At 43.4% G+C, this 23,699-nt stretch overlaps 1 protein-coding gene across 2 annotated transcripts in view; it reads left to right on the forward strand.

The window, feature by feature from the left end:
- The window catches only part of RASSF3 (Ras association domain family member 3), a 109,461-nt gene that overhangs the window by 55,470 nt on the left and 30,292 nt on the right, over positions 1-23,699 (forward strand). The window contains exon 1 of one of the 2 annotated variants that reach the window (XM_086610200.1): positions 3,994-4,122. The exons of the other annotated variant lie outside the window; for it this stretch is intronic. Coding sequence (XP_086466326.1) covers positions 3,994-4,122 — 129 coding nt within the window. Of the gene's footprint in view, positions 1-3,993; positions 4,123-23,699 lie in introns of those variants that run through there. 2 annotated transcript variants of the gene reach the window in all.

Genomic DNA, 23,699 nt, shown 5'->3' on the forward strand with positions numbered 1-23,699 from the left:
CAGTACCATACTGTGTTTCAAGAATGGGTTAGCTAAAGCTCTGTTAGGGATGGTGTAAAGACCTTGATTCTTCTTCAGAGCAGGGGATGGATCTACTGAACTACCCCTTGTAATCCTGTTAACCATACTTTCCTGTGATATTGTGATAACTTCCATAAAGTGATATTTTAATACAATGTCCTAATTGCCAGCTGGGTTAAACCACAACATACAAATAAACAAATGAAGCAGCAGGACCTTGTGAAGGAACCCACCTTTATGAAATCTGATGTCTGGTTCTAAGGGTTGTATCAGTTACGGTAGTTGACAATCCTAATCCTTGCCAGATTAATAAAATTATTCACACCTGTTTTGACATTTATGAACTTCAGCTTTAATTTCTACTTTTCTGGAAGCTATGTCCTGATGTTTCATTTCTCTGAACTGACTCTCCAAAACCACAAAGTGATTTAAAGCTGAGTTTTACCCTTGAATGTAACAGTGATTTTAAATATTATTTTTCCCCCTTCACAACAAATAACTGTATATCACATGCCTGTGATTGCTTTTCATTAATATTTTATTCATGAGACTCTTGCTTTGGAACAGAGTGCCCATTACTATTTTTGGTTGTGTTACTTGAGTCACCACTTTTAACCAGCTTGAATAGGCTACAGTTTAAAAATATTCTGAAATTCTATCTGCGTCATCAAGCTTTAATAATAAACAAAAAAAGTTTCTTCTCCTTTTCTTCACAGGTGCTTTTGTAGCACTACTTGTTATTCAAACTTAATTATTCATTAAAAAAAACCAAAACATGTCCTTTTTCTTGCCAGTTCCCTCTGTGATCATATGATAACTGATTGCCAGCTTAATTTCTCAGTGGATTGAATTATTTCTTGGAAGGACTGATTGAGAGCCTCATAGTGTTTGTCTATGTTTTAAATCTCTCTCCTGTGCCACATTCCTTGGCTTTTAACTTCATTGTTTTTACCTAATGCTTCAATAATTCTACTTAAGAACAAGTATGCTTTCAGAAAGCTTATTACTAACTTTATCTTGAGATATGGATGTCTTTGTTTTCATTATGCAGTGTTTTTTTTTTTTTGGTTGACTATTTAAGAGCCCTGTCAGAGTGAACCAAAAATAACGCAAGGCTGGTGGTGTAGAAGTTTCAATGCAGCACCTACCAAAGAGCCTTGGACAAATCTTACCTAGGCAAGATCCTGAAATCCATTTCAGAAGGTGGAAGAGTACTTGCCTCAGGACAGAGACTTATGAACACAGAGTAGCATGGGAACAGTAAAATCCACAGGAGTATCAATTCATCTTTAAGTACCAGCCTTGCAAAATACTTGATAGGATTTGGATATGTTATTTTCAAGCACCAAGCAAATAAAAATTGAAAGGCATTGCATCTGTTTGTACCATCATGTGAATTGCCGGATTCAGTGTCAGGTCTGGGGAAAAAAAAAAAAAAAAGAGGACACTGTCAAAATTAGTAGGCTTAAAAACGGATCTATAGTTGAGGAGTTAGACATATTGGAAGACATATCACAAAGAACTTCGATGTATTTTCTCCATCGCTTTTTGTTGCAGCAGGAGAAAACTTTTGGTAAATCTTTTTTTTAGTAAATCTTTTGGTGTTATCAATATGAATGATACTTGACAGACAAGGTGAATGCCACGCCTTTCTGCCAGAGAACGTATAAACTTGAGCCCAGGACCTGCAACTGATCTTGCACAGATGAACTCAAGCTCTCTTGCAGCAGCTCATTGTCTCAATGATTCTCTTTGACAGCTGGATGGCACACACTATCAGGTTTGAGGCTGTGGCCAAGCAAACAAGCTGTACACACAGTGCCTTTTGTTGCTGGGGAGTCTGTCAAGTGCGCCAGCAGATAACATTTAAAAACACCTCTGTAGTTTGAACACACAGATCCCATTTTGAAGCATACCTGAGTCACGTAAAATCCTTCACTTTAATGGTGATCATGGTCAGGGGCATTCTATCCAAAAGCTTTGTAAACTGAGGTTACTGGGTCTTGGACAGGTTCAGAGGCAAACCCAGCAGGTCTCTGGTGGGCCTTCCTTTTGGCATGAGGCTAGTCTCAGTGAGCCAGGTAAAACAAAGCTCATTTGTCTAAAGCAAGCATTTGAATATATTTTAGTCGCATTCATGTAACTTGGCGTTCAGCATAAAGCCATCTTAAGTACCATGGGGCTTTACAGTGCCAAGAAGTAGGCTCAAGATCTGACACATTCACATCTCTGCTGTTAGACTCAATTATTTGTTTTTACAAACTATGCAACCTTCTAATCTGCCAGATGCCAAACTCCATAGGAAAATCTGGGAGGATCAGAGCTGATGTGAAAGTTGGGATTTAACACCTCATGAACTGATTCACTGGTTTTAGTTCTCAGTGTGAGTTGTTTTGCTGGTGTTAGAGTAACTGTCAATAAATATGGCATACTGGTGTGGGAAAAGCACCTAACTGGCAAAAACAGATCCAGTCTCCACCTGGGTGGAGGGGCAGGAATGGCCACACGCAGTGGACAAGGAGTTTTTGAAGGATCAGTGAGACGGGGATGGGGAAGAGGGAAAGATGTCAGCTAATAGTGTCCCAGATACATCTGTGGCCAAGTACTGAGACTGCAGGAACTGATGTATCTGCTTAGGCCATGGCTTGGTAAACACGGAGCTTCCCATCTGTTTGATCTAAGGCTATGCTGTTGCTGAAAGGTGTCGCCTGCCCTCCTTCCTGATCCCCACAGCCCTGTCTCCCGGAGTTTGCTTCGGTGGCGAGTGGCTGATGTGACTCACTTCCCCCCGCGGGACCGCTGACATGGCACGGGGGACAGCAGGAACGCCGGGCTGCGGGCGTGCAGGAAAGGCAAGTCTGCTTTTTCGGGCAGCTGCGTAGCCTTAGGAAGCTGTACCTTAAACTCAGTATCCTGTCCGTGACAGTGACCAGCCCTAGATAAATTAAGGGAAGACATGAGAAACTCTGGAGCAGGTAATTACAGAGTGACTTGGCCTTCAGGCATTGTCTGTCATTTCCCCCATTAATGCCGAGTTTGACGTACGCCCTGCATCTTATCAGAACTTTCGGGCTTTTAACTATGTTTCCCAGTTGCAGCTCTGGATATTCTTGCTATCTGTACACATATCTAATCTCTGCTGCCGAGTTTTCACAAGCCTCGCTCCTCGCTGCATCCCGGGGCAATGAATTCCATTGACTTAATAGTCTGTGCGCCCGATCCTGCGAGGAGAGGCCCGGGCCAGCCGCCCACAGCAGCTGCGGCGATTCAGGGTTGTTATTGCTCAGCACGACTGGGTCTGCTGCTGGTTGCAAAGTTTAAATTCAAAGATCACTAGAAGAACAATACGGGAACGGCTTGCAATTATTTTGCCATTGGTTATTTTTTAGTAACTTTGTTCTTACAGCCTCATAGGAGAGTGAAATCGGCTAATTATTAGGGAAAAGTCTGGCGACTTCTTTCCTTAGCGAGGTTCCTTCCCCTCAACTGCCTCGTTGCTCGTAATTAATGGCGCGGAGGTGCTGAGGCACCGGGCACACGGCTGCGAGGAGGGTCGGTAACTCCAGCCCACGCCCGTCCTTTGATCCTTCGGCCCCCGCCTCGCCGGTCGGGCTCCGGCACTCGGCTGCGGGGCTCGCCGTGCCTGCGCCGCGCCCTCCCCGCTCCCGCCGGGCCGGTGTTTCGGGGCCCGGGGGGCGGGAAGCGGGCGGCCCCCGCCCCTCACCTGCCGCCCGGGGCCGGCGGGGGCGTCTCCGCCTGGCGGGGTTCGGAGCGGCGCTGCCCGCGGAAACTTGTGTGGCAGGAAGGGAGTGGAGGGCGGGAGCGGAGCCGCCAGAGCAGCAGCTCCTCCTCCTGCGCCCCGGACCCGGCAGCGCTGGGAGAGGAGCGGCAGCGGCGGGGCCCCATGCGGCGGCCGGGACGGCGCTCTCCGCCGCCCGGCCCCAGCAGCACCACCACCGGCAGCCGCCGCCGATGACCTGGACCAGCAGCATGAGCAGCGGCTACAGCAGCCTGGAGGAGGAGGAGTCCGAGGAGTTCTTCTTCACCGCCCGTACCTCCTTCTTCAGGAGGCCGCCGGGCAAGAGCCGGGCCGCTCCGCAAGTAAGTGCGGCGCGCCGGGCTGAGGGGCGGCCTCGCCTCTCCGCAGCGGGGCAGCTGCTGCCGGGCCGGGCCGCCTCCCTCCCGCTCTCTCCCTCCGGCCTCGGCCTCCACGTGTCCGCCGACCCCTCCCCCACGGGGAAGGACCCACGGGAGCCGCCCGGGCCCCGGGACGGGGCGAGGAGGAGGCGGTGGGGAAGGGCTTCCTTCCGTGGGGCTCCTCCGCGGGCCGAGGGTCTCTGTGGAGGGGCGCCCGCCAGCGCCGGGAGCCCTCCGGGGTGCCCCGCTGGAACACCGGCCTGAGGGAGCCAGACGGCACGTCTGACTGCCCGGAGTCGGGCGGGCTGGGGATGTGATCAAAAATCACATGTTTCTGTGGTGAGTAACCGTGCGATTATCAGCCCTGCTATCAGCCCTGCTGGCAGGTCCGCGCTGGGGTACGGCCGGGTCAGGATCTGCCTCTTCCCTCCTCTCGGAGCACCTTTCGAGATGAATGACAGCCTCTTCAGCTGTTTTGTTGGTGGAGAAAGGCCCTCAGAAGCGTTGAAGTGTCTTGGTTTAAGCATTCGAGCTCAGGAAGTCATCTGCAAGTGGGCTTTGAAGTGAAGAACTGATTAAAAACAAAGCGAAACGCCAGACAAGCCCCTTTTGTGGTCAGCATTGAAGTTTCAGTGGAGGACCTACGGGGCTGCGGGCAGAGTGAGAAGTGTTGGTGTGTCCAGGAAGCCTTGCCGTAACAAGACGCAGCCCCTCTCTCCTAGGAGCAAAACTCGTATCAGGGATACAAAAGGGGATAGTCCCTGTCCGATCCAGAGCGGTCGTTAAACCATATAGGGTAAACATCACATTTCTTTAGCTAAGCAGTCCACCCTCTCTCATTTTTCTCTTCCCAAAGCACAGGACCTCTTTCTAGAGGTGGTGTGTGTCTTTGGAAGCTATGAGCTAGCAAGCCTGTTTTGTTTATGCTAGCTCTTCTCCTGCTCACAGCATTGGCTGTGGCTTCTCTCTGTTCAGTGCCTGTTTCTTTGTACAAACTTTTGGTGTTTTTACTCCACTGGACTTTGGTGTCGGTATTACTGCTGCTATGGAGACCTCGTTATAAACTTGCTTGTCAAAGTCTAGGTACCTCAGGTGCCCTCTGGTCCACCCATGGGGCTTGTCAAGACCCATTGTTTGTTGCCCATGGCCATTCCATTAGGCTGTGTTGTGCTGCAGAAAGCCAGCTTGGATTTCCGTTTCTCTGAGGTTCTCCATCTGTTGTGCCCCGTATGTGATCTGCTTAAAACTTAAGCCCTCAAACTGCCCCTCGGGAAACTCCTGCTCCTGTTTGAGGAAGCGCACAGAGCTTTCTGGAGCTTTGGCTTCCTTTGCAAAGCTTGGCAGGGAGCCTGGGCACACCCTCTCCCTACACCTGAGCTCAGGCGCCTCGTGCAAATAGGCTGGGACCAGCTTTTTATCAGATCTTGACTGCTTCCCTAGGGGACTTCTCGCTGCAGGCCTCCTCAGAGGTCATCTTTTTCTCATCCATCTTGAGTTTTACCCTCTCACTAACCTGAGGGACTCTCTGGAAGTTGGCAAGTCCTTCAAAGCGTCCTTGGACTGCATTTGCTGACCTATTTGGCCAGCATCGGCTGCCACCTGGCCCTTACAGAGGAGGACCATGGCGTGATGGTACTGCATGAATGGGTCTAGCTGCTGTCAGGCTGTGTGTAGCTACTCGTGTCAGGAGATGTGAGAAGGCCTAGGTCTTGATTCAGATCCTAAACATGTGTGTGTCTTTATAGGGCTGTTGTATCAGTTGTGTTACTAAATGATAGTTGTATAAGTAGTAAATTATGCGAACACATAAATCACTGTATGTGATGTTAATGTTTCCAAGCAAAGGAGGATGGAAAAAAACCCTAAAACTTGATATTCTGCTCTAGTAATGTTTCCCAAAAGAGTACTGCAGTGAGGTGCTGCAGGGTACATGTTTAAGTATGTATTGAGTAGCCTGGAACAAATTCATCTGTATTGCTGACTCTGCAGTGTCAGAAACGCTCAGCTAAACATTTCTAGTCATGAAGTTATTACCAGTTGCTCTGAACTACTGAGTTATAGAGGGAAAAAAAATAAAATCCCCAAACAATGCTGAATGGAGATTTCAAAAGTCATGTGGCCAGTAAGAGTGAGTTTACCCTTCCAGCAATAACAATCATAATAAGCCTCTTTGTACGGATGAGGATGTTACTTTTGGTTTGTATTTGAGGTTTAGTCAAAAAATGCATACTATGTCCCCTTGAGCGGAGAGAAAAGAGGGGAGCTGTCAGTTATTGTTTCTGTGTTTTTCTCAACTATACAGATATTAAGTTTTGCAGTGTGGGTTTCTTTTCTTGTAGAAGACTTTAAGTGCTGCCAATTACTTTTATCCCTCTGTCTTAGCTCCCTCTGCCCCCTTTCTTGTGGGGAAGAGCATTTGGCTTGCAGCTGTGCCTGCAGAAAAACTCAGTAGTAGCTTTTGGACTTGTTTTGTATGGGTTTCCAAATAGAAGAAGGAAAAAAAGGAAATTAGCTGGGTGAATTTTTGTCTCCCATTTAATGGGGCAGGGACGGGCTTGCTCACATACCTCAATTTCTTCAGCTAAAACAGGATTAATGGATTGATACCAATTCTAGTGTAAAAATCTTGTAATAGTACCTTTGGGCTTTGCCTAAGATGCCTAGTCTGCAGAATAGTTAGAGATTTGTCTCTTCCTCTCTCTATACCACTTCTAAAAAAATTGAAGCATAAAAACCATTACAGCATATGACAGGCAGCATGGTGTTTGGGGCCAAGCAGTGGCCCCAAGGTGATTTCTTAAGTAAGAAATGTTTTGGTCTGAGGGCAACGTGCGTAAAATGCAGGTTGCTTTATGCTGTGTTGTTGCTCATGAAAGTTAGCTTTATTTAAGGTTTTTTTATCTTCTATGGCTATTGAAAATTTAAGTATCGAAGGCTGGATTAAGCTCAGTGGGGTCCTGTTTCATGTTTGCAATGACTCATTTAATAAACAAAAAAGGAGGAACTGTAAATATTTTTGTCCTGCCAGTGTGACTACTCATGTGAGGTAATGTTACCCATGTGCATAGGCTTTTGCAAGATCAGACCCGTGCTTCTGTACGATCAAGCCTTTGGAAATTGTCCATTCCCTGTAGAGAAAATACCAGAATAAGATGTTTTGCAAACTTTTGAAAGCTGACCCCTTTCTCTCCCTCTCTCCTCCCACCCACCTCCATCCTTTCAGGAAAAGTGAAAACAGCCATGCCCACTCCTGCAAGCCCTACCATCTGTTGGAGGGTTACACATCTTCCTGCGTGTGTTTTCTGCGCTTCCCTTCCATGTGCCAGTTCCTCGTATTCTCCGACTTTGAACAGGGTTGATGTAAATGCTTGCAATACTTCTCCTTTCTCAGGTGGCTTGATAGACAGTGGCTTTTCAAGCATTGTGGTTGGTGTCTGAGTTAGTGCCCAGCCTTGCTAAGCTTATGTCTTCTATAAGTATCACTTTAAACACCTGGGCACATCCCTGTGCTTGGCTCTTCCCACTCTGCGTTTTAATGTCCCCTTCCTTTGTAACTGTAAGGGTTAGAAACACGAGAAGAGGCTATGGGCAGGATCTCTCTCTCTCACCTCCCTATGCATGAGGCATCTGTGAGAGAGGACACCACTGTGCTTTGGAAAACAGTGCTTCAGAAGCTGGTGGTGCTGTGAAAGATCATGGATCCCAGCTGTTAGAAGAGAGCAAGCCCTGCAGCTTGTATTCAGGATCTGAATTGTGAATAGTTTGCACACAAAATGCAAGAGTGCTCTGCTTGACATCTAATGCAAAATAGCTTGGAGATGGGAAGATTGACACTTGGATGCTGCTCTTTTCAAAGAAAAAAGCAACCGTTGGTGTGTTCTGTGTTTCACCATTTCATGTAAGGCTCTGTAAAAGTGCTTGCAAGAAAAATGAAGTTGCTTCTGTTGGCAGTTCCCAGAAGTGTACGCTTTCCTGCTGCACCAGAGAACGTGCTCCTTGCCTCACTGTCAACACTGGTCCTTCCCCGTCTGAAGTCTGATTTCTCTCTCTCTCTTCCCCTTTCTGGTCTCGGTCTTCATGACTTCCAGACTTGCCATCTTAGTTCCTTCCCCTGCACCCGGTGCCCCCTACCATGGCATTGTTTTTGTGGCTGTCTTTTCTGCACGTCAGTGGAATTTGCAGGTGTGGTAATGAGAGTGGGAAAGGAAATTCATAAAAAAAGCTGGAAATGGAAAGCGGATATAAAAGAGCAGAGGAGATATGAAGGGGAGAGGCAAAAGGCAGAAGGTGAAAGTCCCTTCCCTAACTAGTCCTGGCAAGGTAATCAGCTGTCTCGCATTCCACCTTTGAGAGAGGAAGTTTGCAGGGAAAAGTGCAGCAATTCGTTGTTTTTTTGTTGGTTTGTTTTGTAATGGGTGAGCTGGTGCAAGTGTGAAAAAGTGGAGAAACTTCTGGATGCAGAAGCCCTTTTTTACGTCTGTTCCACATGAATTTACACAGTGGGTCGAGGCATTTCATTGTGAGGGAGAGAGACAAAAAAAGCATTTTATTTGGGAAGAAAACGGTTTCTGGGGGTAAAATGCAATTTGTAACTGCTCAAGTCTAGTTAGGATGCCTTGTGTTACCAGTGTCCATTATTAATAAGTTTCACGTTGTTTGGCTGTTACAACTCTTCCTGGGTTTCCTTTCAGTAACATTCCTGAGGGAAAACGGCTGTCCGAACTACCAGAACAAATGAGGTTTCTAATTATAGGCTTGCTTTGGAGCCAAAAAGTTTAGGTTTGTGTTTGAAGTGTAGTCATGAAACTTATTTTTTAAAAAAAAACAACTAAAAATATCCAGTAATGTTTCATTCTTTTTTTTTTTTAAATCCATTTGGCAGTCAGTGAATATTATGGGATAAACATTGTCACAACTAAAATACTTGAAAGTTAAGAGTTGAAGGAATGAGCGGAATAGAGATTGGGAAACTGGGTCTGTTTTAAGGCCACGTCACTGTGGGAGTAAACGAGCGATCCTTATTTTGTGTTTCTGCCTCACCCTTCTCTTGGAGCGCTTGATGTGACGTGTGTGCATCAGTAGCTTGGAGGACTGTGGTCGCTCTTTTGGGGTGAACTTTGAGTCCCCTTCTGGTGTCTAAGGGCCTTGTTAGATGAAATGGGATTTATGCTCTGTGAAGAGGATGCTGATTTGCTGTACACTGGTTTGTCATCACAGCTGGTTCTTAGAATCATTAGCTTAAATTTTGGGGACATAACTATATGAAACGGTAACTACTAGCACACAAAAATTTAAGAAACAAGTTTAGGAGAGATGGATTAATGTACTGTCCGAAAAAAGAGTTCAGGTCACTAAAACATCTAATGAGCACTGTTACCTTCAGCAACTTATTTTAAGTGTCATGAGTGCAGCAACAGTGGCAAGTAGTATTCAGGCTAGTTCGCTAACTCTTATCTTTCCACTTTTTTTCTTTAGTCTGTTGTATTAATACTGTTTTAGGTGCATCTCAGGCAGTTGCTTCTCTATGTTAGCATTAACTTCTGGAGAACCAGCAATGTGTTACTAGCTTTGTTATTGACATGTGTTTATCTGGTGATATTCAAACAAAGCTTTTTTTTTTTCCTTTTATTTGGAGAGGAAACAAAGACTTTGATTCAGCTGAGTGTTGCTGTACAATAGCTAGGCTTCTCACTGGTGAGATCAGGAGTACCTAGTATTGTGGATGTTTTCTGATTTAAGAGATGTAATCGAGTTGAGGTAGTCCTGTGGCTTTATCTAAGTGCAAAGGCAGAAGGGCAGCACTGATGGAGGTTTGGACTTTCAACTGAAGTCAGAAAGTATTGGACACCTGTGGCCTTATGGTCCAAAATGTTCAGACTTAGGCTTCTGTAGATATGTGTGAATAGATGTGCAGACACAAGGAGTTTTGTTTTAACTGAAGAGTGTGGTGAATTCTGGGAAGTGCAGCAGAGCAACTGAGCTTAGGATCGCCTGAATACACTAAAGAGATTTTAAAAAAACCCATAAACAGTTACTTAAGGAAGGAGAGAATTTGGTACCCTGTTTTCATGATCTCCCTTATTTCAACTGTAGACCTGTGTGTAAGAATAATAGTAATAATATCAGATTAACCATTTTGGAAGAGGTTCTTGCTAGCTAACGTTTAGCCACTGCAAGAGCAAAATTATGAAGAAAAACAGAAGTAAAAGCTGATACTGTGGTTTGTCCCTTGTGTTAAAAGCCAGTGGTACCAGTGTTGGATTAACAGTTGCAAATAAACCAATTAACAGAGGATTTTAGATGAGTGGTAGATCTGTAATGCAGCGTTTGCCTGTGACAGTATACTTACGAGCCATGCCAAGCAATGGAAGCACTGGGAAGAGAGAAGTGAGAGTGGACAGGTCTCCATCGTTCAGCTCTCCTCATGGGCAGGCAGCTAAGGCCCTGCGGGCTTTTGCAGGCAGCGCACTGGACCAGGCTGTTCAGTATCTACTGCACTCTCCTCCCAGGTAGAAACAGTGGGGGTTTTATGTATGTATGCGTATATACACTTACATGAAAAAAAAAAATATAAAAAACGTAACACAGATTTGTACTTTTTGACACCAGCATTCAGGAAAGATCTTAAAACCAGCATGTCCCACAGACTTCAGGGGCATGCCTCAGTGAGACTGAAGCTAGCACAGCGTGCTGGCATCCCTTCCAATTTCCGTGCAGCATTTACCTGTCTACAATGTTGTCAAGCTTTTGTATGTGTTTCAGTGCCTATAACAAAGCCCACACGTTGCTGTAGACAGGTATGAATTGGCTTGGCATGAGTAATTGCTGCTTTCTGTCTGTGTTTTTGGCACACTTGCTCTTTTGCGAGGTTGATGGAACGCTGCATGACAGTTTTGAGGAGAGTGCTTCCTATGCAGACATGTATTTGGCTATGCTAAGTAGCCGCATGTGATTTATGTAGCAATTAAGATCACTTTCTAGTTACTCATCTCTGTGTGTGCTGGAGAGGAATTTGTGTTGCTGTATGCAGAGGAATCTATGCTGTGCGGAAAATAATAGTAAAAGCAGCAGTGGTTCATCTGCCTCAAAGGAAGCACCAAGCGTTAATGCTGGGTGTGTAGGAGTACTTGGTGTGCTGGTTGTCAGCTTCTCCATCTCACTCTTTACCCACTAAGTAATTGTGGAAAATGCTGTTTGCAAGTACATTTCCTTTATAAATTATATACAATAGTACAGGAGGGGCAAATTACAAAGGCAGTTGTCTGTAATCTTTTATAGTTATCGCTGTTGTCCATAATTAGGACTACTTGTCTTGTGTTCTGTCTGCTAATTGATTTGAGGTGTGATCAAATGCATGGATACATGGTCTTAACCATGCTGCACTCTTCCTCATAGTGCACAGTCCTCGTATCTTGTGTTTGCAGTGCCCAATCAATATGGTTTCTCTAAAGCCTGATTAGTAATAATAAAAACTGAAGATCAAGTTCTGCTCTGACTGAAGATGATAGTTTGCTAAATAATTAAGTGCTTAGTCTTATTTCCGCTGGAGCAGGGATCCCATGATTTGGCTTGTCTCTCCTGAAGAAAAGCTTGTGATAGATTGAATTTGTTAATACTGCAGCAGTAGCTTAACATCTTTATTGATGGCTAATAACCTGTATTGTAGAGGACTTCCTCTCCGTGACTACCTTTACATGGTTGTGCCTAGGATCACACTAACCCGTAAACTTGGAAGAGTTTAGTTCAGATTTTAAATAAATTTCTTTTACTGGATTGCTCTTTTCTGAAGAATTCTGCTCCTGAGGAACAAAGCCTTCTCATCATACTGTTTGGTCCACCAGCAGGCTGATTTAGTGTCCTCATTTATAGATACGTAAGCTGAGATTATGGAATTCTTTTTGTTCAGAGCTGCTCATTTCATTGCAAAATATCTGCATGGTTCATCTGAGAAGCATCTGGTGAAGCTGTATGAACTCTAGCACTAAGGATTTCAGCATGACCCATAGTGCTTATGTGTACAGAAACTGGCATATTCTTTGGCACTGTTTAAAAGATTTAAGAATATGGTGGTTGCGTGTTGCATAATGGGATAATTGACCTGCATTGTTTGTCCTGATGTCTGAAATGAGTGAGTTCAAGTTTCAGTGCTGTTGTGAGATGAGCATAAGAGTCAGTGCAATTTTTTTTCGTGATAGATGTAATTTGAACTACTATATTATGATTTTTTTATTATGTTTTTATTGATGTGTGCAAAGATCATTTAGTGTAGGCATAGACAGGCATCTTGTGTTACCCTTTATGTAGTAAAGGGGGGAAAAAAAAGTGTTTTTTTGTGTCTCTGGTTAGCTTGCTAGTAGTAGGAAAGTTGACATGTGACAAGTGACCTAGACTGTGGCTAAAGTGCACAGTACATACGTGCTGTAGCCAGCTGCAGGAGTTGATCCCCCAACTGTCCAGACTAATGTCTTTAAGACGGGTCAGCTCCTTTTTTTATTACTATGTGAGTGTGTTTCCCTTTGAAAAGTAGTGGGGAGTGTTTCTGCAGAAGCATTTCTGGATCTGTCAGGCTAGTCTGTTAGCCTAAGCGTTGAAGACTAAGGAACAGAAGTATAAGCAGGAGAAAAGTTAATTTTAATTGTCAAACATGCAGGCTTCCTGTTTCCAGCAGCAAGAGTACCTGTGGTCCAGAAATTAAACCCATGTGATTGCTCTTATTTTGTGATATAGTACAGGGGTAAATGCCTCAATAGGTGATGCTCCTGAAAACTACTTAAATCCTTAACTCTCCATGAGATATGGACCTGGCAGCTGAAGGCTTGGAGTAGGTGTTGCTTTTGCAGTTGATACATGAGGGATGGAGGAGAAGGGAAGGAAGGGATCTTTGCATAGGAGACTTGCTCTTTCTGTTGCAGGATGATAAATAGGAATGCTAATCTGCTGCTGAGAGCAAATTGGCACAACTTATCCCCGTTACACGTGAGACACGGTAAAATTCTTATTCGTGATGGGGAGTTGATTTATGACTTGTCTTTCAGAAACTCTGAATTAAAAGTAGGGAGAAAAAAGTCTTATATCCGTCCTGTTGTACGTGTAGGTTGAAAAATGGCCTGTTCATATTTCCACACCAGGGAGCAAGGTCTTGTGTCCCATACAAAAATGGGCAGTTTAATCAAAAGTTCATACTTGGAGCAGTTGCTGGGTCTGGTGCCCATGTACAAACGCTGGCAGTGGAAGACACCAGGCACAGAATCAGGGGAACATCACTTTTGCAGGCAACCCGATGTGAGCAGTAACCCATGTAATCTGCACAAGAGAAGTCTGCTTCATTAAGAAGAACTTGATCTTTAATGAAAGAAGTCTTCCTCTGGTCGTGATACTCCCAGTTTTCACGGAGCTTAACTTAGCACAGCATTACTTTCCTTATGCAGTGTCTACATAAACAGTAGCCTTGTAACTTTAAAATCTTGTTTTCTGTATTTAGGAGTGTTTCTAAATGTTTGAGTTAATTTTGACGCAGAAAATCTAGTTGCAGTTTTTGCATGAGTTAGCAGGTCAAGTTAAAATAAACCAAATCCTGGGAGTATTTAACTTGATATTCAGGAGCCTTTTTATTGTTGAATTAAGGGAACACCTTTTTTCCCTTCAAACAATATGCAGTGTGGGGTGATGAATAATGACTGGAGTCTTAATCAACACTTTCTGTAAGGAGAACTATTTAGCTGCTCTTAGAGAACCCAGTAAGTGGATCTTAGCATCTGAGTGGATAGATTCACGGTAGCTAGATAAGATGTTCTCGTGGAGTGGGACTATTGTAGAGTTGAGAGACTGGACTGTCATCTTCTATTTGCTAATAGAATTAATTATTTCCTTGGGGAAGTCACTCTTAAAATATCATTGAATTGCTTTACTTACCTTTTAATTCATTGTAGTGGTAAGAGACTACTGCATGTACATATGACTGTCTGAGGACACAGCAAGTGCTTCTGGACAGTAGTCAGATAAACCTCTGAATTGAATCATCACATTATTTTCAACTGTATTTTTCTATTCTCATTGAATCTAAAATTGAATTAATTTACATAAAGAGTTACCTTTCTTAAATTTGTTTCTTTGGACTCCATGACTAACAGCATGTAAAGAATTATTCCTGAACAGAATGATTTTTTTTTTCTCACCTCCTTCTTTTTTCTCCAAGGTCCTGGCCAAATTAGAACCTGTTTTATTTTTTGGGTACAAATTACTTTATCTTATCGTTTTAGTCTGAGACTGACTTGCACTGCTGTGGTTTAAAACAGAGTCGCTGATGAATCTAAATACCTTCTCTCAACATCCTCTATATCAGCTGCAAAGTATTGCTTGGGGGTTTGATTTGTCCTTCATGGGAACAAGTTTGTTTTCATAGAATTTGAAAAACGGTATTAGTGTTCAGCTGACCATGTGATCCACTTCTCTGAACTTTTGTTGGTCCCTCGCTTGCCTGGGAGGTATTTTTACTGCTTTTTAAAAAGTATAATGTTGGCAAAATAAAATTCAACTTACCTAAAACCACCATATTTTTATTAAAGTATACTAGAGAAAATATCTTCTACAAGATTTTTAATTCTGTGCTGTAAGTTGCAATTTAATTCTTGAGAAAATATTCAGTAGACTGTGTTATCAAACAGTAGAAAAATTGAGAGAGTGCCCTTATTGCTAGCTCAAGCCTATGTGCAAGGGGACTTCGTGAGGTGGATTTGGCTATGGGATTTCTGGCTTTTTGTCACCCTGGTCAGAGTTCTTGATCATCTGTAAAATGAAGCAGACAAGCAGACAGCTCATGTGCTTAGTATGGTGAGACTTTTATATTCTGGATTAGGCTGGATGCCAGTTAACCAGCACACAGTGTAGACAGTTCTTACATCTTAGACCAGATCACTGTGTACATAACGTTATCCCAAATAAATGCCAAATATTTAAGTGAGGAGTAGAATCAGTGATGCTGCTTAGGTCGATAGCTGTCAAATCAAAGCGCGCTGTTGCTAGTGAAGCATAATCCATCAGGATTTCCTCTTTGTTTTATTAAACCATAGGGCATTTGTGATTGCCTTGATATTGTGATGGCAGGTTTGTTACAAAATACAGGAGAAATAATTCCCAGTATATACCATTCTCGAGTTCTGAATAAAAATGGAACTGTCTGTAAAACAATAACACTATAGAAGTGCCCAGCTGTCAGAAAATCATGTGAATTGGCTTGAAACACAGCAGGTAGCATAATGCTAATTAGTTTGAATTCTCTTTGATCACCAAATCCCAGTGAGGTTCCTGGGAGGTTAATTCTGTGTTTTGACACAAAAAAAAACCCACTTTGTGCTCACCTGTGCCTCAGATGAACTTGTGAAGTGTGTTGTCAGTTGGTGATGTTATTGACAGCACCGTCTTGTTTTGCCTCGCTCCTTTTGGGTGTCCTTGGTTCTCCAGTTGCTGTTACTGTGTCCCCCAACAGCAGCAGTGGGCATGAAAGATTTTGGGAGGAGTGTTGCACATGCCAAGCTGAATCCTAGGAAAAAAAAAAAATTCCTTTTCTTAATACGCTACTTCGGAAGGGATCATCCCACTTGCGGAGGCTTCAGGGACTCTTCTAGTGAAGGCCTTTGCTATGATGGTTATAGGAAGACTTTTTGACATTTTGGATATCCAAACTGTTCTATTGCTTCTCCTGCAACAGAGGTGATAAGATGTGCCTTAATATGAATGTCGAAGGATTTAAATAAGTTACAGATTATTCCAATAGAATGGAAGTTATGAAATACCTTTGATATCTTTCTAAATATCTTCTGCTTATAGCATGCATTTGCCCAGTCATGGGCAAAAGTTAACAGTTATATCACAGGTTATTTTGTTTTATAGATAGAGTTGATGGGCTTGTCTAAGTTGACAGCTGCTTTTGATTCAGTTACATGTTCACATGATGTGAAGCTTATCTCAAGATGGGGGAACATGATTGTTTACACTGTGCTAAAAGGTTGATATTATGTGAAGTGAAACATCAAAGCAGTTTCTAATACTCTGAACTTTAAAACTCACAGCTGATTTAATTAAAAAATAATTAAAAGGCCCATCTTTCCCCACCCCTATATACAGACCCCAGATATTCTTCAAAGCATATTTGATTTTAATGATTTGATGATTTCCTCCCTGAGGCGTTTTTTAAGTTACCACTGGAATGTGAAGTTGTAGCTTTGAGTTGTGACCATAACAGACCATTAGTAAAGTAGGTGTTTACCTCATAAGATAAAATGACATGTTCTGTGAAGTATTGCAAAAAACCGCAAACTTATAAACCTAGTGATTTTTCCTGTAACAGCCAAAATTTATTACAGACTTCTTTTTTAGTGATTTATAGCTCAAAACAGCTCCTGAAGCAGCTTGGTGAAGCGCATGGTAAGATGAAGCACATAGTATGCGCCACCCTTGCTTTTTTTATTTTTTTTTCTTCTTTACCCCTGGCCCTTGAGTTTGAATCAAGGGTCTTGTATTAACATGAGTTTGGTTTTAGCTGTGGCCAATGCTGGGAAAACCTTGTAATATGTAATACAGCTTTTAACTACACTATCTAGTTGTGAAAACATTATGTGGGGAATTCAAGATGGGAGCTCCATGCTGTGTGTCTGGATTTAACTTTTTATACAAGTAGTAACCTATATGTTTTCATCTTTAGAGAGAGATCTGGAAGATATGGGGGGGAAAAAACATCTTTCAGAAGGCCTTTCACATTTGGTAGCGATTGATTGTGTCAGAAACAAAAGGCAGCAGAGGAGTATTTATTATTTTAAGGATTATAGAAGCAGCATTGTTAGTATCATCATTGATATTTCATTGTCTAGTAGGTATGAGCTAAGCACATTCATTAGATATGTAGTGCCATTCCCTGGACGTGGGCAGGATCTGCTCTTTTTAGGTACTTCCAGAGATACTTTCTCATTCTTTCCTGTCGCCTCAATATGTGCTGCCAAATGAACCTCAATACTGCCCTCCCAGAGAAATCCAAACTTTATGACTTCCCAACAAAGGCAGGTGAAAAAGTTTGAAATGTGGCAGGGATGCCCTACTGAAACTCTAAGCTGGAATTGCATCCCATTCTCTTTCAAACATGTACCAGACGTACTTCCCTGGCCAGTGCTTGCTCTGTTCCCTTTTTGTTCGTCTCACAGTCTCTGTGTGGTTTCATGACCGCATGCTCACAAAGAAGTCTTCTAACTCTGATATAAGTTATTACCCACATTAGTTACTGGATTGCTGATCCGCACAGCTTATCTGTTAATAGGTAGGCAATTTTTTTTTTCCAGGTTCATAACTTCACCACACTCTGCTTTTGTTGAAGTGTACGTGTACAAAACACTTTGAATACATGGTAAACCAAATATTAAACACAAGTTAGTTCACAGGATGTAACTTATGTCAAAACATGAGCTGAGTGCAACTCACAGTCCTCTTGTTTGGACATTTTGTAGAGGCTGCTGAGCCTCACAAAGTAGAACACAAAGGGATTATTATAGAGCAGTTCAGCCTACTTCCGTTGGTTGTGCCCTGTAACATCTCAGCCACACACCTACAAGGTGATTGCTGCAGGTCTGAGGCTGTTTTAGAGTGTGGCTGCCATTGATTGAGCAGAGGGTGTGGTTCCACTGCAGCTTCAGTTTAAACTAATTAAGTTAGTGTCTTACCAGATGCCTCCTGCCTTGAACCAGATCTCTGTGTGGTTGCAAGAGGAGCAGAGCTGATGGAGGAGTGCGCAGGTGGGGAGGGTGGGACCTCAAGAAGCCCTATCTGGGCTTGGCTTACCTTGTAGAGCTGTGCTTTGGGAGGAAGAGCCTCGGTAGATGGTGCAGTGAAGACGTGCCTTAGAGTGTTTGGACAGATTTCTTAACTGGATAGAGATGCTACAGGTAAGCAGAAAGTAGAAAAGTCTGAGCTTTTTGGTTTTGTGCGGTTTTGGTTTGTCTTTTTTAAAAAAAATTGAATAATGCTTCTGAAAGGAAATAAGCAAGGAGAAAGCAGTAGAACTTGCTGAATGGAAAAATGGTTTGTGCTTTAGTATCTGATAGAAAGTAGCACAGCAAATAGGATTGCAATGTAAACCTGGGATTTACTTAGAGATGCCTGAATTGAAAATACATGCATCTGTGTATTTCTAGCTCTTCATATTTTCTGTGGCTTTAGAATCCTCCCTTAATTGTTCCCTGTAACAGGTTTAACAGGCCAGTTCATCCATTTAAAGAATAAAGTTGAGGGCACTATTTTAAACCTATTGAAATGTATTTTGAATGTTATGCCACACCAAGTTAACTGCACTCTTTCCTATGCCTTGACTAACTTCTGTTGCAAGCAGTTGTAAGAATTTTCCACTGCAAGTGTGAGCCTGTTAATGGAAATCGAGTCTTAGTCCTTTGCTTGCTTTTTGAAACTGTAGGTAAGTTCCCTTGCTTGCTTGTTTTGAGACAAGGTTGGAAGGGTTTTATTAATCTGCTTGACAAACATATCATCAGTATCTCTTTTCAAGTCTCTTCATGAAAAGTTTCACAGCTGAAACTATCTGTCTGTGGTAGATATTGCAGTAATCAACCTTGTGCCATGATTTTACTTTGTTATTTTGGGCTTTATTAGTTGTGGTGTGACAGTTGCTGCTGTTTTCACAAGTGTAAATATAGGCAGCTTTTTGGACACCTCAACTGCTTGAGAGGAAGAAAGTGTCTTTTACTGAATGGAAGACCTAGAGAAATGCAGGTGAAAAAAGCTACAGCAAGAGAAGGCAGCTCCTCTTGGCAGGAGGTCTTGCTCTGCTGTTGGACCACTGGAAGGAGAGAAGGCTGAGCTGTGCACTCCTCCTGCCTTTCTCTAATCACAAAGTGGGAACATTTGAGTGTCTTGACTCCTAACTATTTAATAATTTATTTTGCTCGTTTCAAAGAGAGTATCACCTGACAAGCTTCTGGACAAACTAGAAGACATCATCACCATTCTTTTTTTTTTTCTCCTTTTTTCTTTCTTTTCCTCCACAAGACTGACGAAAAACAGGACAGGACTCAAATGAATAAGGCACTAGTGTCGTTAGGATCATGGTAAATAACAGAGCTGTGTATGCTATTGATGTAAAAAAAGTACCAAATTTAAAAAAAAAAAAAAACATAAAATGATACCTCACTATCTGGCAGATGAGATCTAGTTTTTTACCTTGATTGTTTTTATTATATGAGACATGAGATGTTCCCTCCCTTCCTTGTTCTCTTAGAGCTTTCTCTTACAAATGAATGTGAATCTGCTTTGAGTACCTTGTTAAAACAAACAAGGAACAAGTATGGACGGATACCAGCGGACTGGGTAGCACCAGCAGGAGCAGAAGGACCAAAGCCTGACTGACACTGCTGAGACCTGAAAGCATCTGGCAATTTGAAGGCAATCTCTTTTTGTAATCGTCTCTGAACTCGGCCCTTAGGTGAATGCAATGCAGTGGGATGCTGAGAAATGGGTATAAGTATTTAGATTTGTGCACAATGAATTTTGGTTCTGCCAGTTAGTAATATCCCATAGGAATTAATTGCAAAGTCCCTTGTGTTTTATTGAGAGCTGAAAAAGGGAACAATGACCATCAGCAGCCATTGGACTGGAAGAGCACGTGTGCATCTGGCCCTCGGAGGATGCTCAGCATCTCCTGATCAGGGCAAAGAGACCAGGGGAAATTGCATGGCCTTTGTCTCGTCTTTTTTCCCCAGATTCAAAGCTTCTCTCAGTGCAGTGCCTACGTGAATAGTTAAAACATTTACCTTGAGCGAAAGGGGTGATGTGAGCAGAGGTAAGAACCCCCTTGTGTGCTCCGGCCGGCCTGCCTGCACGGCTTCGGCTGAGCCTGTGCTCCCCACAGGCTCTTCCCCCATGCCCGTGCAGTGTGCCAGCATTAACGGGGGGAGAAGCTGGGACAGGGGGTGACACCACAGCCTTGGGGAAAAGGCTGCTCTCCAGAGAGCTCCGCCATGAGCTGTGTGGGGGATGAGGCATCTGTGTGACGAAGGCAACTGGAAAGGAGTAGTGAGCCCTGGGTTGGTTTCTGTGTGGGTGAGGGATGCTGGGGCTGGGAGGAGATTGTGAGCCCCATAGCTTGCGTGTTCAGTGCGCTCCAGTTAGCGATGCAGGGAGCTGGGCAGGCAGTGCACTGAGCCCTGGCTCTGGGGTTAGAGGAGTCCAGAGTGCTGAACAGCAAGGGGAAGGACAGTTTGGGGAGCTCCCTCTGGCAACTGGAGTGGAGGTTTGCACAGAAATTGGGTGCTGTGGGTAGCTAAGGTCAGCAGGGCTGTTGGCCACGTGGAGGTGGTGTTGTATGTTGCAGAAGTGCAGGTGACAGGTTGGTGGGACCTCTGAAGATGAACAGTAACCTGATCTGGAAGGAACTGTGAGACTGTGCTATACAAACAGTGATGTTTAGGAGAGGAGCTTATGTATGGGGAAAGATATACAGGGGTTTTTTTGGTCATCTTTTCCTCCACTGCCTGTTTTTTTTCTTTGTCTGTCAGGACTGACTGGAGGGGCTTTGAGCTGATACCATCAATTGAACCTTCAGTATTTTATGTGTTCATTTAAACCTCTTTCTTTATGGCTGGCATGATGGAAAGGGTCACAAAACAATACCTGGCTGCATACAAATGCTTTTCAGATCATGTTTAACAATACCACTTACCAGAATCTGTTAAGCAAACCTATTTGTAAACACCAGTGTGTTGGGTAATTATTGATTGTAAATCCCTCCTTTTTGGCTGCTATTCTTTTGGAGATTTGAAGATGGTTGTTAATAATGTACAGGTGGTTAAAATGTTTGTCCAAACTAAAGTCTAGCAATTACAGCCCAATGCTAGTCCATTGACTTCCTTTGCAGGATGAAGGGAATATAGAGTTTAGATGTAGTTTCAGACTGGATTTGAAGCTCCTTATAAGAGTGTGACAGTGCTGGAAATTCGGCTGACTTTCTCCAACAGGCTTCAGGATGCTTTGACTGTCCTCTAGAGAACTCATTTGAAAGTAAATGTAGAAAGCAGGATTTTTTTTATTTATTTTTTTTTAGTTGACACACCAGAGTAGATGAAGTATATGCTAAGTATAACAGTATTTAAAACTTGGGTGTTGACATACAGTGATATTGTGTGAATGTGGGTGAGAGACTGAAATTTGTAAAGCTGTTGTACTTTTGTATTGTGTGTTTGCCAATAAAAAGAGAAAAAAGGGCATCATTTAATTTTTGACTAGACAGGCAAATGCAGACCAGTTGCATGGAAGTGTTTGCTCTGGCACCCTTCATTGCTTATGAGAGTCTTTGCATATGACCTGAATTCTGGGAAGGTGTCCAAGCCCTATGCAAGCTGAAGTGCTTATCTCTTGAGGTTTTTTTTTTTATTATTCTGCACAACAGAATACACAGACCTACTTAGCAAATGCCCATGCAATTATAGCTCTGTGTCCCACTTCAAATTCTCTCTCTCCTCTCCCCCCCCAACCTACCTCTGCTGCAAAGGATATGTAATTAAAGCTCCTCTTCCAAGGAGGTCTTGTTCTTCAGTTCCATACTGTTCTTTTGCCTTGAACCTTGATGGTGTCTCTTTGTTTTCTTTTAATTTGAAAATGTTCTGTGTTTATGATGTGGCTCATTTTCAAAGTGACCTATCATCTTACATTTGTCTCTGGAGGAAAAATCAATTCACTGAGCAAAATGAATTGTTTTCTGTTGTTATTTGAATACAAAAGTGCACGGGGAATTTTTTGCTTTGTGCTTTTGTGTTCACGTTACTGATGGAACAGTAGCCTTTTACAAGAAGCTGCTACAAGAGTGAAGTTTCTGAGCCCCTGAAACTCCCTTTTCATTGCTATAAGGAAGTCATGTGGCATAACAAACCCGTAGCGTTTGTGCAGAGCCCTCGGCTGGTGCCTGGGGAGGCTGAAAGCTGTTTCTGTGGAACAAACAGAAGCGTGAGTGGCAAGAATTTGAGTGGGTTTGTGCTGTCTCTCAGTGTAGTGTATAGCTGTTTCAAAACCAGTTGTTCCCTCTGGTGAAAGTATAACTTAACACAAAACCTGTCCTGACTTGTTGCTGCTGGTGGGATCTGGAAACTACCTGTCTGCCAGTTTTTAGCTCTGTTTCCTGCAGAAGTAAGAGTTTTTGCAACTTTTCCTTTCCCTCTGCTAAGGTTAGGTGGCATGTTGACCAGATCTCTCAAAGGGATGGGGGACTGAAGCTTCTACAGATATCTAGTTATTCTGTAAGCAGGTTTTGCAGAGACCCTGCTGGTGCTTCAGCCAGGAGAAAGGCAGCACTGGGAGCAGATGCCCTTTGAGGCATCAGGGCATCCACTCAAGAAAGAAGCATTATAATCCATGCAAGGGTAAAGGAATTACAACTTACCCCTTTGTAGCCATCCATGTGAAAGTCTTGGGCAGTTAAATTTACTAGTAGATCGTATGCAAGACCATAGCAACCTAGGCTTCATTAGTTCCTTTGCATGCAAACCAGCCAGGGTTTTTTGTTACCCTTTCAGAGGCTACTGGAATAATTTCCAGTATTAAATGGAGCTGATGCTGTTGCTGACCTTGGGTCGTTTGACTCAGAAGGTGTTTTTAGAACAGCCTTGCTCTTCTAGAACAAAGGAGGACCTGGAAGTTTTGAAAAGTTGGGTAAATAAGACTGTGATTGTATGGCCTGCAGCAGTTTGGGCTCTTTATATATAGCAGGAATGATAGCAGGAGCATTGTTTTACATTTCTATTCTGGCTTGCACCTCCAGCCCCTTCCTCTGCTTTCCCTCTGGCCTTGGTGGCACCCTGTGTGTGCATGGAGCGGCGACAGGGAATGGGTTGCCTCCATTGCTGCTGACTGAGGCTGTGCTGTTGTCAGTTGTGTGTGTTTATCCAGAGAAGAGGAAGTATCCTATGTGTGTTTACTCTTACACAGTTGTTTGGCATAGTTCAGTTCGTGCCCTAGACAGTCTGGGGTCTGCCTAGTTAGAGAAGGCAATCTGCTTTTGAACTCAAACCGGTGGAGGGTCGTGAATGCTCCCAGTGAAGGAGACTTGGAGTTACCTTTTCCCTGGACTTTTGTGTATTTGTTGCAGTACAGAGGTTACTCCTCCTCTCCACCATTCCCTCTGGAGTTGCAGATAGACGAGCTTCCTTCCCATCCCCCAGTTGTGCCTCTCAGCCCTTGCCCTCCTGGGATGAAGTGCTGCAGGACTTCCTTCAAAGAGCTTTTTTGACTGGGAAGCTCCTGGGCTAGCTGTCCTCAGCAGCAGGCCCCTTATGAATTCTGGCAGGATTATGAATGCCTGCTTTCCACTAACCATTCCTATCACAAGACACAGATAAAAATGGACAGATACATCTTTAATGAATTTATAAACCTCAAAGGATTCGGCTTTCTTTTAAAGCCGGCATCTGGCTTTCCATCCCGTGCTTTGGCTTCTCTTGGTTACTTCAGAATCACTGCATGCTCCTTCCGTCAACTCCCACAGCACAAAACTTTTGCAT

Source organism: Tauraco erythrolophus, chromosome 4, assembly GCF_009769465.1.
Source record: "Tauraco erythrolophus isolate bTauEry1 chromosome 4, bTauEry1.pri, whole genome shotgun sequence".
Taxonomy (NCBI): Eukaryota; Metazoa; Chordata; class Aves; order Musophagiformes; family Musophagidae; genus Tauraco; species Tauraco erythrolophus.